Below are 14861 nucleotides of genomic sequence, written 5' to 3' on the forward strand. Positions count from 1 at the left end.
TGGCTCAAATAAATATGGCTTCCTCAAAGTCCAACATGATTAGCCTGTGGTAGCTTTCGATTGCAAAGACCGATGGCTATCTGGCTAGCTAAATAGCTTCTGAAAGTTTTGAATCTACTGAACTGCACTCTCGCAAGAAGAGGGCGGAGGCAAAACTTAATGGTACTTTCAAGACAACTGGGAACTGGGAAGCCTCCCACTTGGAATTTCTTACTTCCCACCTCAGAGCTTTCAAGTGGTTGAGGTGGGAACCATCAAAGTATTGAGTATAGAGTTGGAGGGCCGTTCAAATGTCTTGAATGTACCATAAAAGAAGTTGGCTGGGAATAAGAAAGTTGATAGGAAAATGATATAATCTAATTTCTTTATTATCAGTTGAATTAACGACTTTATAAATACATCAGTTACAATGTATAGCTTTGTTAGTCTAGCCATCCATCTTTGGAGAAGTTAAAAGGTCTATTTCCTACTTTTGAGAGGAGCTGCTACTTGATCCCCTAGACTTCCAGCAACTGAGCTAAGCTAACCGTTCCCATTCCTTCAAACTGCATGCAGAGGCATAAAAAAGACATCCACAAGTTCACCTGACTCCGTCTAAGTAGGAAAAATAGGAACTATCCCTTTAAACATTTGTTAGTTATCCTTGAGCAGGTGTTGCTATTTTGTGTGGAAATTTAACCACTTGCAATTGAGATGCATCTGAATTGCAAAGCAGAACCAAAAGAAACTCGCTCAACCAGTCTCTGGAAGACTATCCATTCATTGTTCTATGTGTGTGTTTGTGTGTGTGTGTTCCAGGATTTGGTGTTGAAGATCCTGCATTGTCTAGAGAGTCCATCTACAGTAACCAGAGCCAAAGCGTTACTACTGCTACTGCTATTGATACAGGACAACACACACACACTGCTATACTGTTGTCAACACAGGTACTGTATATACACACATACACGCACATACACACATGTAAACAAGGCTCAGTAATAGCTAAGTAGCACCATAAATGACAGGCAATGAGTTTAATTATTACACTAATTACACTAAACAACTGTTTAATATTGGATTGTTATAATTGACATTTGGCTGTGTTAGCTTCACTGTTATTGTTAATGCTGAGCTCTCAGCCCAGTAGATCTTCACCAGAGCATATACAATCATTTTTATAAATAAATACAGGCCCTGACATTACTCCTATTCATGTTCACTGTGGTAATTATTCTGTAGCACTCTGAATAATCCCTGCTAACTAATTACCAAGGGTTTGTCACTTGCTGGCATAACACATTGGAGTGAATTCTGTTTCTTAGTGGGTTTTATTTTGCTAAATAAAACTTATTTTACTGTAATAATTAAAGCATATGCATGAGTATATATTTTGCTCCCAGCTAGATTTCATATTTAAAACACATCACTTCTAACTTGGCTAACTCTGAGCAGCATCTAGCAACCTAGCACACCTCATGCTTTGTAGCTCATCACTATGAAAACCTACTGATGTGTGACCAAGTCTGATAGGCTGGCTAGCTATCCATCCCACATTAAAAAAATGAAAAAAGTTAATGTAATTACTTGGCATGTATGGGTCTTCATCTGAAAAACTAACATTTTACATGAGAATCTTAACATCATGATAATTATACTGTTGCACTCTACACCCTCGCCTAACCAACTGCTCTGAGACCAACTAAGTTCCTTTATAAAGTTGTGAGGCTTTGGTTCAGACACTGAGGTTTTGCTGTAACTTTGGACTCTTCAGTAGAGAGCAACACTCTCTGTGACCTAAGTGCTAACTAGCACAGCAGCAGCTCTGGAAAGGATAATAAACCAGATCTGATAGAATAGAGGGAGATCAATGGATGGTCTGCCCTGGGTATTCTGGAGGAACTGCATGCTGCAGGTTTTTACTGTAACTTAGCTCTGTTCATTAGACAGTTACACTCTTTGCGAACCCAGCACCTTCTCCTAACACAGGAATAACATGTGGATCCTGCTTTAAAGTGCTTTGAGGTCCGTTTAACTTTGATCATTACCACATATCACTCAGCACCCCTCTACTAACTACTGTCCTGAGAATTGGACCAGTGAAGCTTCCTCATAAATACACAGTGTGGTGGAGTAACTCCAGTTAGTTTTGACAGTCCACTGGCTAATTAATTGCTCTGGAAGAGAGTTGTCCATGTTCACTAGTAGGAACATATGTGAATTATGTTTTAGGGTGGAATTCCCCTTTAATTATTTAGCCATATAGCTCTCTGAGTCTGCTCTCATACCCAGCTATACTGTAGCTTAGCCAAACTAAATTCCCTCATCAGTATACAGTGTGATGGAGCAACTCCAGGTTTCTGCTGCAAGTTTTGCTGGAACTCAATGTTGTTTATTAGACAGACATTATACTCTCAGCTGTGACTCTAGCAGCAGCTACCACAGCAACTGCTCTGGATAGGAAATTAGTGTATATTATAGAACGTGTAGTTTCAGCCAAGCAATGCTGTTGGTCAAAGACTCATTCCAACTGGCTAGCTGTGTTATTGATTGCTGTGCCAACACTTGTAGTAACCAGGGGGGTAGTTAACGATCATTCTTGTTTTCCCTCATTTTTTAATCCTATATTTGTCCACTCCTTTGAAGAAAACTTTTCAGACAGTACACAGCCATTGGTAACTGTTGTTTAAAAGCCCTAATACCCTTGAAGACATTCTTTACTGTGATTTTGGGGACTTGGATGCTGATGATGGTATGAGGCCCAAACAAGACTATTGCATCACTGTTGCATCCATACAGTAAAGAAATGTTCTCGTTTACTATTACTGCAGTATAACTAGACATGATATGTGATGATGCCAATGCTGCTACACTGGGAACAATTCTTGTGCTTTGAATGTGTACTTGCATTGTGTTTATGTTTATTCTACTGCCATACAGTACATATTGCCAGCACTATATGAGGTCCTGTTACATTTTGTCCTGCACCTGTCTTGTACTATGTCATCGCCAATTAACCAGGTCAGATTCCTTGTGCACCCATTACACTTGCCACATACCCAGAGTATTCTGCAGGAACCGTGTTGTAACTGTTGTACATTTTTGCAGTAAACTAGTTGTATGCTCCTGCTATGATAATTATTCCATTACCCCAATATACTGTATACCTTCCCCTAGCATAGGAATAACCTATGGGAATCCTGTTTTTGGGTGGAATTCCCCATTAACCTTGACAATGCAGTTTAGCATTCTGAACAACATCTGTTTGTGGACTCCAGTAGGAGACTGGAGAGAAGAATATACTGTCACTGTTTGCGCAGCAAGTTTTTGCAGCATCTTAGTGTTGTTCATTAGGCAGTTGTACTCTGTGTGACCTTAGCATTAACTAGCCTAGCAGCTGTGGAAATGATAATATGATATACTGTAAATAGACAAATGTATGCTATACCCTGGGTATTCAATATGTGTTGTAACTTTACAGTAAGTTTTTACTGTAACTTGGGGGGTTCATTAGCTACTTGTACTGTGTTTCACCCCGGCATGAACTCTCACAGCAGCTGCGGATGTGCATATATGATCAGATGCATATTCAAATCCATATATGAACGCCCCGCTCCCCTGCTAATTTATGACCAGTTGGTATTTCAAACTGAGCAAGCTGCCCTAGTTTATTGACACATGGCTCTTCATAACTGTCTGTTAGTCTACCTCTCTTTCTCTCTCTCTCTCTCTCTCTCTCTCTCTCTCTCCCCCTTTTATCTCTCTCTTCTCTTTCCTCTCTATCCCTCTCTCCCTGTTCTCTCTGTTGTCCACCCCTCTCTTTGTCTCTGTCTCTCTACCTTTCTGTCTCCTCCTCTTTCCGACTCATGTTTTATATTAACAATTTTATTTTTCATTGACATGTCTTTCTCTTGCCTCCTCCTCTCTTTTTTTCTCTAAATCTCTCTTTTTTTCCTCCTCAGCTATCTCTCTGACCTTTTACACATGTATAATGCATAACATTGACAGATATAATTTTTCCATTAAAGGATAGGATTAGGGTTAGTTAGACTCAGGCTTGTTCACACAACCAATGATTTCCGTTTTGTTTTGTTTTTTTGTTCACCGAATATTTAGAAGTTTTTCAGAAAGTTTAGAAGGTTTCCATCTGACAGAATACATGGTTTCTTATTACCTTTGTTGACATAAATAACCACATTCTTGAACTGTCCTGGCTGCTGCTGACAAATTCCCTCTTCTGCCCAGATGCTGAGGAGCTCTCTTACTTCAGCGTCAGTCCCATTCGATATTTTTATTTTTTTTAGGCATTTTATGCTTTATTGATAGAGACAGGAAGGTATGGGAGAGAGAGCGAGAGAGCGAGAGAGGACATGCAGCAAATGACCGCGGGCCAGATTTGAACCCGGGTCGCTGTGGGAAGGACTGAGCCTTATGGTACACGCCTAATACAACATATTAAATGACTACACAAACAAGTTTAAAGGAAATGGCGACAGAGCAGTGCGATCACTTCACCGCCTCACGGATTTTCTTACACTAGTGCATCATGTGTGCTGGATCTCTTAATGTAATGGCTTTGCATTCACAGATTTGGATATGGAAAATTGATGATTTCCTGGAATTTTGACTTTAACTGTCATTCACACATGACCCCTAAACAGAAAAAGGTGTATTTGTTTCTCACTCTCAACACTCAACTTCTTGCTCTTGCTCTCTCTCTCTCTCTCTCTCTCTCTCTCTCTTTCTCTCTGCTCACTGTGTTAGAGCTGTCAGAGTTGACCTGCCTGTCTCTCTCCCTGTGAGCACTCTGCCTGACGCAACCACACAAACACACGTCTTTCCTTCAGTCCGTCTCTCACCCAAGCACATTGTGTTTAATTAGCTCCTCAGTGGCGTGTGAATATATATATATATATACACACACATGTGTGTGTCTGTATGAGATAAACTTGCGTAGTCCTCGCTGAGAAAGTGTCAAGATTGCCAGTGGGAGTGGGGAGTGAAGACTTTCAACAGACACACACACACGCACGCACACACACACACATCGCAAGCCAGTTGTAGGTCAGTTGTGTGTGAGTACTTTGTCAGTCTCCCATAGAATAAAGGTAATCCATCAGTATGAATGAGAAGCTGGCAGTCATGTTTTGCAAAGTTGCATCAGACAGCGAATAGCAGGCTATAAACCTTTCTATTTAAAAGAAGTTCCATTCATATTAATGCGCGCATTAATATCAAACAACATTGCGGGAACATTGCGAGAGCCGAGCTGAGACAGAAATGGGCATCTTACTTCTGTTTTCTGCTACTTCTGCCAGCTATAATCTGTAAAATTAAATGGAAATTAAAGATAGATTTTACACAATTATGGCTTAAAATTTCTGCCCTCTTCTTTACTAGGAGTACCTTGTAATATTTAGACAGCGTTTGTCTCTAAATATTTACTTTGAAAAACAACTAAGATGAGGGAAAAATAGCAAATATCTTAAAACATGATAAAAGCAACAATCAAACAGTCTACAACGATGTAATGAGCAAAACTCCAATCATGCTGGAATTGTCCTTTAAAAGTGCTAGCAAGCTATTTTCAAGATGGCTGTAGATTGTTAGTCTTGATTCAGAATAAAAGCCTTTTCACCGTGATTTTGATTTTTGATAATAATTTTGAGTTTGGTACTATAGAAAAACAATCTCCCCGTTTCAGAACAAGCTGTGTCATGTGATTGACCCCATATCACAGATTCTACATCTAATAATAATAATAATAATAATAATAATAATAATAATAATAATAATTATACATTTTATTTATACAGCACTTACATAAAAGAAATGTACCAAGTGCTGTATAAAAAGGCATAAAAACAAAGAATAGTAAAATATATTCGGAGGACAAGTGGTTAAAAAATCAGCTGACTTCTTGTTCTATTTCGTTCTTCTTCTACAGCTGTCATGCTTCACGTATAATTTCTCAACCTATGCGTGCACGGCACGATATTATCTAGTGTTAAACACTGCCTCTGGTGGACATCCAGAATTCATAGAATCATAGTTACATTCGTAACTCTGGCATTGACATGCCATTCAACAGTGAATTGACAACTGATTGATATTTACATACCAAGAATGAAATATTGCTTAATTCATATTTTTGTCATATCTTGACCAATCTACACATTTCAGAAACTAAGTTAGGGTTTGTTAGAGAAATTTAAAATGGTGGCCAAAATTTAAACCTCTTTAATTTGTCTGTCTTTCATGTCATTATCATCAAACATAAATTGACAGTCAACATTTAATACAAAATTCTGAAATCGATTTATTAATATTTTCAACCTATGTTAGCTTTTCAGAAACTTGGCCTGTCCCATGACTTTACATACTAATTTGGTGTAATTGGTGTAGTTTATATGTCTTTTGAGGAATAAAAAAAAAAGAATTGCATGTGAACCTTCTAGGTCGCATTCTAAAATGTGTTCACCGTGAGAAGATACAGCTACATACCGTTATAAGTTGCCGGTCTCTCAGTCACACAGGATGGCCAGGCTGGAGGTTTAACTTTGCAAACTCATTATACCTCCTACTAATGGCCAAGATGTGCTGTTTTTGTGGCTGGGTTATGCATGCCCTAATAATAATCCTACTCCCAGCAATTACATTACAGTACCGCTGCTTTGCAGTGAACCCCTATTAATAATCGGAAATCCAGCAATTACAATGAGAGCTCCCCTGATATTCACTGGACCCCTAATATAGTAACAATGGATGTGCTGGATTTCATATCCCTGTTTAAACCCTGGCTACTAATCTTTCATGCAGCAATATGAGGAAAATAATTTAAATCATAACCCCCCCCCCCCCCCCCCCCTGCACCACCACCACCCTGATGCTTGGAATCAATATTTAACTAATATGACCCCTCTCAATCTCTCGCATTTGTTTTTGTGTGTGTGCATATATATTTGAGTGCTTTTGCGTGTGTGTGTGTGTGTGTGTGTGTGTGTGTGTGTCTGCGTGGGTGTGTTTGTGTGTCAGTAATGAATATCAGTTAGCAGTGGTAACCTTTCCGCTCTGCTCTGAATTTGTGAATAGAATATTATTGATTACTGTTCAATACACACACTCTGGGAGGAATAAAAATGTCTCTCTGTCTTGGCCCATCTTCCTGCTTCTTTGTTTCTTCTTCTTTTTCTCCTCTCTACCTTCTCTAGATCATCCACTCGAACCGTATTTTTTTTATCTTTCTACATGCCATCAACATTTACAATTTAGCCATGTTGTTGACGCTTTCATGTTGAGCAACTCACAATGAATGGAACAATTAAATAAGCTGAAATTGATATTTCACCAAAAAGCAGCCAATATATGGAGAGCAAGGGCCAAGAGTGCCCAGACTGTAGAATAAGTGAAAAATTATTGCATTCAGGAATGTTGATGTATCAATAACGCTACATATACAGCCCAATTTTTTTTTCAATCATGTTGTGTACGTGTATGTGTCTCTGTCTGTCTAGACTGGTGATGTACCTGGAGAGAGACCTGCGCAAAGCCATGCCCCTCAGAGAGAACCCCAGCCAATCAGGATACCTGTCTCAGTGTCTGGATTTACTGATTGTTTACCTGACTAACACTGCACCACTAATACTGGGTACAGACACACACACACACACACACACACACACACACACACACACACTCTGTTTGTTTGCAAATCAACTCAACAACTTAACATTCTCCCTCTACCCACCCATCCCTCTTTCCATATGGTTGAAATTTTTATTTTGCCTCCTTTTGATTCTGTTTTATGTGTTGTGACTAGGGCTGGGTATCGTTTCAAGATTTTCAGTACTGGAATGAATTAGATACCAGTACTTAAACAATGCTTTTTTTGATAGTTATGTTGAATAAAACCTTATTATGTAATGCAATAGCCTAAATTTGGACTATAATATGATTTTTGCTATTAGTTTCCCCAGCTGAATGAAATAACATTTGAATTTTTTTTTCTTCTTCACTTTAACAGTATAAAACAAGCCCTTATGAACAAAGTATTTATTTGGTCAAAATGCAGTTTTACAATATAAAAGAACATCACACGTTGGTTTAATCAAAGCTATCAGATTCAAGTCCTTATTATAACTATCAAAACTGCATGCTTAAATATTAAATATTATAACTATGTCAGCAATACTTCACATTTACACAATTTCAAGAATATCAAGTGCTAGTACATTTTGTATGCATCTGTGTAAAATGCAGTTGTGTTTAAAAAGGCAATTTTTTTGCATGTTTCTTTTTCTGTCTTGCCTCGAGTTAAGATTGTGCACTATTAAGTGATTCATTAGGTTGGAGATGTTGCCAGACTTGGCAGGCATTTTCTTATCACAAACGCACCGCGTGCTGTCACTGTCAATTTTTGTAAAACGTAGCCAGACCCATTTAGTAAAAGAACAGGTACAGCGATTGGATGAAAGACAATGTAAGATTAACCATTTACAGTAAGTACAGAACTTTGGCACCAAATGTTTTAACATATTTTGGTAGTTGGTAGTACCGATGTGATACAGCCGGTGCTACCCAGCCCTAGTTGTGACCTTCAGGTAAAATAGAGGATTTTTTGAGACTGCATTTTTAACATAACTCCCTCTCCTCTCCTCTCCTCTCCTCTCCTCTCCTCTCCTCTCCTCTAGAGGAGGTGTTGTGTGCACTGGGAGGTGTGGTAGGGAGGCGACACCCATCTACAGCCCAGAGCAGACAGCTCAAACACACTTTGCCTACTATGTCTGTAGTGCTGGACCTTCTGTCATCACAGGTAACTCGGACCAATAGGGGTTTTCCTTTATAGTTTTGTCATACATTTGTCATGTATTGTAGCATTATTGTCTGCTGTTATCCACATAGATTTTTCCATATTTGCCAATACTCTGTTGAATAAAAAAGTGAATAATTCTACTTATCCATGTATCTTTTATAGTAGCCGTGAGACTTTGGTCTATGGGCCTGTTTGTGTGTTTTAGTGTACATAGGTGCCAGATGGGTGGGTTTACCATATAGGGCAATACAGTGATGTGCCAGAAGGTTAAGACAATCACAAGAAAGTATTTAGGATACTTTTTTGGATTGATAGCTTACATGACACCGTCTTAATTGATGATTAATTGAGATGGTGTAAACCTCACCCATTTGGTACTGTGGTTGGTTAAAAAAATAATTCTAAAAATTATTTGCTAATATGATTTGATCCAGGTCTGATAGCCATACAGGCTAATACAGATGTACAGAAGCCACTGAGAGTCCAAATTCCCTCTTATCCATCTTTAAATTCTGTGGCTGTCAAGTACACATCTATGAATCACCGTTATGAGTTATGATTTACATTTCATCACAGACATATCTGGCTATTCATCTGCTGATACTGATGGCTCTGAACTAGCTAACTTCTGCTCCCTCAGTGGGAGTGTACATACTGTATGTGTGGGTGTGTGTCTAGGTGTGCGTGTGTTTGTGTGTTGTGTGTGTCTTTCTGTCTATGCAGTATGTGTCTGTGTCTGAGCCTCCTTTGTTGCTTACTTCTCTCATCACCCCCTCTCTATCTGTCTGTCTGTCTGTCTTTCTCACTCTTTTCTCTCACAGGTCTTCAGGTCTCAGATTGTAACAGGGGAGTTCCTGGCTCAGACTGGAGTGCTGCTGGTGAGTACAGTGCTAGTAGTTAGTACAGCAGATCCACAGTCATCTGGAATTGTCAGAAATGGTGGTTGTTCAAGTGACTGTACAATTCACAACACTGAATTGTGCTGAAGTTCTGGTCCACAGCTTATACAAAATGAAACGCACATGGTACACATACAGTTTGAAGTTCTCCTTACACTCTAATTTGCAGTTTCAATGCATGTTTTGTTTTTTTCTGATACCTGTTAAGCAAACTTGGGAAATGAGATAACATCGATTTGATGGCCAGCATAAAAAAAAAAAAAAAACGGCATGTCTTGAATGATGATAGGGGGCGTGGGTCTCAGCACTTATGTGCTGTCATCGCATATTGCATTCACTGAAAAAGAAGCACAAACCATTACCCACAGTCAATGGAATAATATTTTCACAAGGACACAGTTTTAATCATTCTGTCTGGCAGAGTGATTGTGGTAGTTAAAACTGAGAGCAAACAAACAGCACTTTTAAATCTAGAATGCATTTGACAAGTTAAAATACAATGTACCAGCAAACATACAGCATTAAAACTCTCAGGATGACACAAAAAGTAGTACTTTCCATTGTGGTCCTTAAAGCTTTTGGCAGACAGAAAATAGTAACTAGTATACTTAACAGCACATCAACATTAATCAGTATATACCGAAAGAGAAAAAAAATGAAAACATTATCCATCACTACTTCTTGACCAAAGGCTGCTACTGTATGTTCTTTGTAGTTTGCTCTAGGACTCTGTGTTAATAGTTTCTCTCTCTCTCTCTCTCTCTCTCTCTCTCTCTCTCTCTCTCTCTCTCTCAGAACTATATCACCTCTATAGAGTCCAATGAGACCAATCTGTCCGGTGCTGTGGGTGAGTTGCAGTTACTATAATTTCTAATTTCTAATGGAATTTCTCATTTCCAAGATTTGTACTTTGCACTTACCTTTCATGTGATTTGCTGTTGTACATGTTGTATGTTGTTTGTCTGACACTTTCATGTGTCATGAAACATGATGCTGCTTCCTCTGCAGCAAAAGGAGATTCTGCATGTCAATGGGACTACATGGTTAACAAAAAGTAATGAAGGAAGCATACTGTACTTGAGGAACAGTGTCAATTGAAGTTAGCATGAAAAGCCATATACATTTATTTTAGTATAAGGAAATCACATGGTGTGTGAATGTTACACCACCTTACAAATCAGCTTTGGATCATGACAAAAATGATGAAAATGTGCTCTGTAAGGAGAGACACAGATACATACAGCCTAATACTGAGATACTTCAATACATCTTGGTTGACTATCATTCTACTCAGGAGAATATTGATTTGGAATGACTCTTAAATGAATCTGTGGGGTTGATTTGAGTAGAATTGGATGTTATTTGACTCCCAGTGACTCCCCATTACGCTCAGTGGGAGTTGAGAGGCTAATTCAGTAGAGTTGAATGTCATTTGATTCCCAATTAGGTGCAGCAGTATGCGAGGAGCTGATTAGGACGACTCTCTCCATTGTAGAAGTCCTGAGCCAGCACCCTGCTCTGATCACGACACATCATAGTACTGTGAGTCTGACTGATTGACTGACTGACTGTCTGACTGCTTGCCTGTGTCTGTATGTCTAACTGACAGAGTGCTGACTGTCTGTCTGTGTGTCTGACTGACTGACTGTCTATCTCAGTGACAGAGCAGCTGTCTGCTGAGTGTGTCGTGAAGAAAAATAGGGCCTTATGGTATCTTATGATACTCAACCAAAGTCAATACATTACCTCTGAAGGCATTTTGGAGACACCTTGCCTGGTATTCTATTATGCTTCTGTAAGTGTCAAATCTCTAAGATACCTTTTCCCTTATTTCCTTATTTGGAAAAAAACATAAGTGACAGAGGAAATATTATTTCTGTTGTGATCGCATTAGATCTGGTTTTTCACCTTCACTTCCACAAGTGAAGGTTACAAAGTTGCCAATACAGTGTTAAGGATGTCTCCGCCTGTGATGAACGTCTCCAGTGTTTGTGTCCATTTCACAAAGTGACACATGCACCTGGTTTTTATATTCAGTCTGTGTCTTCCAGTCCACTAGGCCTGTCTATTAGAAGTCAGAGGACAGAGGGTCAACTAGCGGGCTATTAGTCCAGACACTAATCAACTATTGAACCAACAGCACCTCATCAGACCTCTGTAGGTGTGTGTGTGTGTGTGTGTGTGTGTGTGTGTGTGTGTGTGTGTGTATGCGCGCACTTGTGTGAACATGCGTGTGCCTGTGATGGGGCGACGAGATTGCGTTTAATGACTATTGACGTACGGGAGTGGAGGAGAGAGAAGCAGGAAGCAGACAGGATGGGAGGAGAGAAAAGGAAGGAGAGGAGGAATAGAGGAGAGGAGCAAAGAGGAGGCTTGTCTCTATTGATAGTCAATAACACAGGAAGACACTTTAATTACCCCCAGCCAACTCAGATTAACTTTTATTGCCCGCTGGACAAGGACACATGCACACACACCCACACACACACACACATACACACACAGACTCACTTTTGAGTTAGGTTTACTGTGGATAAGGGTCCAATTCTCTGAATCTTAATCAGAAGGAAAAGTTTCCAGTAAGTTTGTCTCTTGTGACGGGATTGTGTATTGTGTCACCCAGTGGCATGGATAAACAGTTTGGACAGTGGTATTTACTGTAGTGATAATGATAGGTCCGCAATCCTGCTTCATCCTTGTTGTTACAGAAAAATGTTTTTCTTCACCAGGCGCTTGACACATTACAGGAAAAAGTTACATTTGTCCTTCAGCCATCCTGAAAACCTTCACCTATTAGCATTTTTAGCATTACCTATTCAAACCAGCTAGTGATGTGCCAGAGGACTGTAATATTTGAAGAGTCGTTGAAGAGTCTCCCAGATAACTGAAATATGTCTCACCGAATTGGAATGTGGTAAAACAGCAACACTTTTTAGGCTACACACACCCCTAAAAAAATCCAAAAATGTTAAACTGATTTCAGTCAGTAAGTGTGATGTTATTGCACAAACTGCGCAGTCAACCAACAAGGCAATCATCAGTGCTTCATTACTTTTTGGGTTAGGTTCAAGTATATTAAATTTAGAGAAGACAGTCATTCAGATGGGACAAAGAATAGTCAATTAAACCAACACATTAGCTTCAAGCTAACGCGCTACAGTAGCTTCCTCACACAACTCTTTCTTTTTCCTCTGTCCCTGTATTACCCTTCCTAAAGGTCAAAGGTTGGTTTAGGAAGTAGGGAGGAAAAAAACACGTAGGAATAACATATAGGAAAACAGGATTTTCTCTAAATTATTACTGTACCACATACTGAACACACAATACATACAACACCACACACTGATTACCATATTTGGGTTACAAGCCACTAGCCAACCCACCCAGTGGCTTCAACTAGATCACTACCAATGGATACTGTAATTGATAGGTAAATTACTAATACTTTCTGTTAATTTATAGTCTATACACTACAGCTGCTATTGCATGTGCCACTATGGCAAATAGAGAAAACCACTATCTTAGTCCAGCTGAGTCTGCAGCAATGCAACCATTCAGTCTTCCAGTAAGTCCAAGATATATAAAGTTATTGTTAGATGACCTCTGGTTTATATCTAGGAATTGCATGCTAACGCTAGTCTATTTGTTCTTAAGATAAGAACGTAGCTTTAGCACAGCTTCACACGGCTTCACTCACTGCGTGATCAACAACAATGTACACATGTGGTTTTTAGTTTGCTTTCCAGTAACAGAAATGCAGACGACCAGCTGTTGCTTGTGATTTTTCAAATTGAAAAGGGAGTTTGAAGTAAAAGAAGCATATGCAGCATAGTCCTGGAAGAGCACAGATGAAATTAATATTTGTGTATTAGCTGCAAAGAAAGGCTGTCAGGCCAACAGTGCGTATTTGCATTTTCTAATGGAAAAAACGAGGCATCTGTGGATACCTGAGACGCATTTTTAATTCCAGGCATAAATGCGGTGAACGGAATTCATATTTGGATGCAATCTGAGCAACTGGACTCAAGGTGTGAAGGGGTCCTGTGGCTTATTGGCATAATGCAGAGATTTTGGTGGCTATTTTGCATTGCTGTGTACTAATTTAAAACTAGGGGGACAGAAATGGGAGAAATTGGGACCAAAAAGGAGAGGACATGTCACTCCAAGTTCAGAGTTCAGAGAAATTACACCAAGCTCCCCCCCTCCCTCTCCCTCTCTCCCTCCAGTCTTTTGATGGTTACATGATAATGATACACAGAAGGATCTTCAGTAGACAACATCCTTTGTAGTCCCCTTTCTCTGGCTTCCTATTCTAATGACCTCACACACATACACACACTCAGACAAACACACACAGCATTAGTGTTGTTTCTATGGTAATATTAGTAATCATGCAAATTCATGCAATACAAATTCATAAAAAAAAGCTACCTAAATAAGGGCTTTGACACTGGCGGAAGTGTATTTGTGTGTGTGTGTGTGTGTGTGTGTGTGTGTGTGATCAAAGGACTCATTCTATCAGTGTATTTCCATAGTAATTTGATCCTCTGACAGTAGACTGTGTGGTTGATGCCTACTGCATTTATTGCTTGTAACCAAAAATATAAAAAACAGTGTCTGCAGATTTAAGACAGACATATATTCAGTTATGTTCAGTTTATTCAAAAACTATATTCATATAATCTTCAGATTAAAAATATAGTAAGTGGGGTTTTTTTCAGAGGTAAGGCCCAGTTTGCTTATGTTGTTATTTTTCTAATTTCCTGTGGCTTACAGAAACCCAGTGTCTCCAGTTTGACAGCTGGCACTGTCTCCCATGCATAGGAAATGTTTCATGAGGAGACCTGGGACCAAGATGAACCATTTACAATATGTTATATGTCAAAAACACGTGTTCGTCAATGGGAAAATAAGAAAATTACTGAAAAGTTAACTTTTAGAGATAAGAGGGTTCAGCACATTGACCATAGTGTATCTGTTATAGACACGGGGAAACAGAGAGACTCTTAGGTGGCTTTCATCCATACATTGTTTGGTGCGGACTTTCCCAACTTCCCAACCTCTTCCGTGAAATGAACCGGACCATTACAATGTAACAACCTAACAAACTCTGGTTACCCATATGCAGCCAATCAAATTCTAGCATTGCTTCACTGTATGTCCCACTCATT

The 14861-nt window shown here is 39.3% G+C and overlaps 1 protein-coding gene across 1 annotated transcript in view; it reads left to right on the forward strand.

The window, feature by feature from the left end:
• ulk4 (unc-51 like kinase 4) overlaps window positions 1-14861 on the forward strand; it is a 92986-nt gene that overhangs the window by 36868 nt on the left and 41257 nt on the right. Inside the window, exons 21-26 of the mRNA XM_071911778.2 lie at window positions 799-926; window positions 7494-7627; window positions 8670-8791; window positions 9613-9669; window positions 10486-10537; window positions 11138-11232. Coding sequence (XP_071767879.1) covers window positions 799-926; window positions 7494-7627; window positions 8670-8791; window positions 9613-9669; window positions 10486-10537; window positions 11138-11232 — 588 coding nt within the window. The remainder of the gene's footprint in view (window positions 1-798; window positions 927-7493; window positions 7628-8669; window positions 8792-9612; window positions 9670-10485; window positions 10538-11137; window positions 11233-14861) is intronic.

This window comes from Centroberyx gerrardi, chromosome 12, assembly GCF_048128805.1.
Source record: "Centroberyx gerrardi isolate f3 chromosome 12, fCenGer3.hap1.cur.20231027, whole genome shotgun sequence".
NCBI lineage: Eukaryota > Metazoa > Chordata > Actinopteri > Beryciformes > Berycidae > Centroberyx > Centroberyx gerrardi.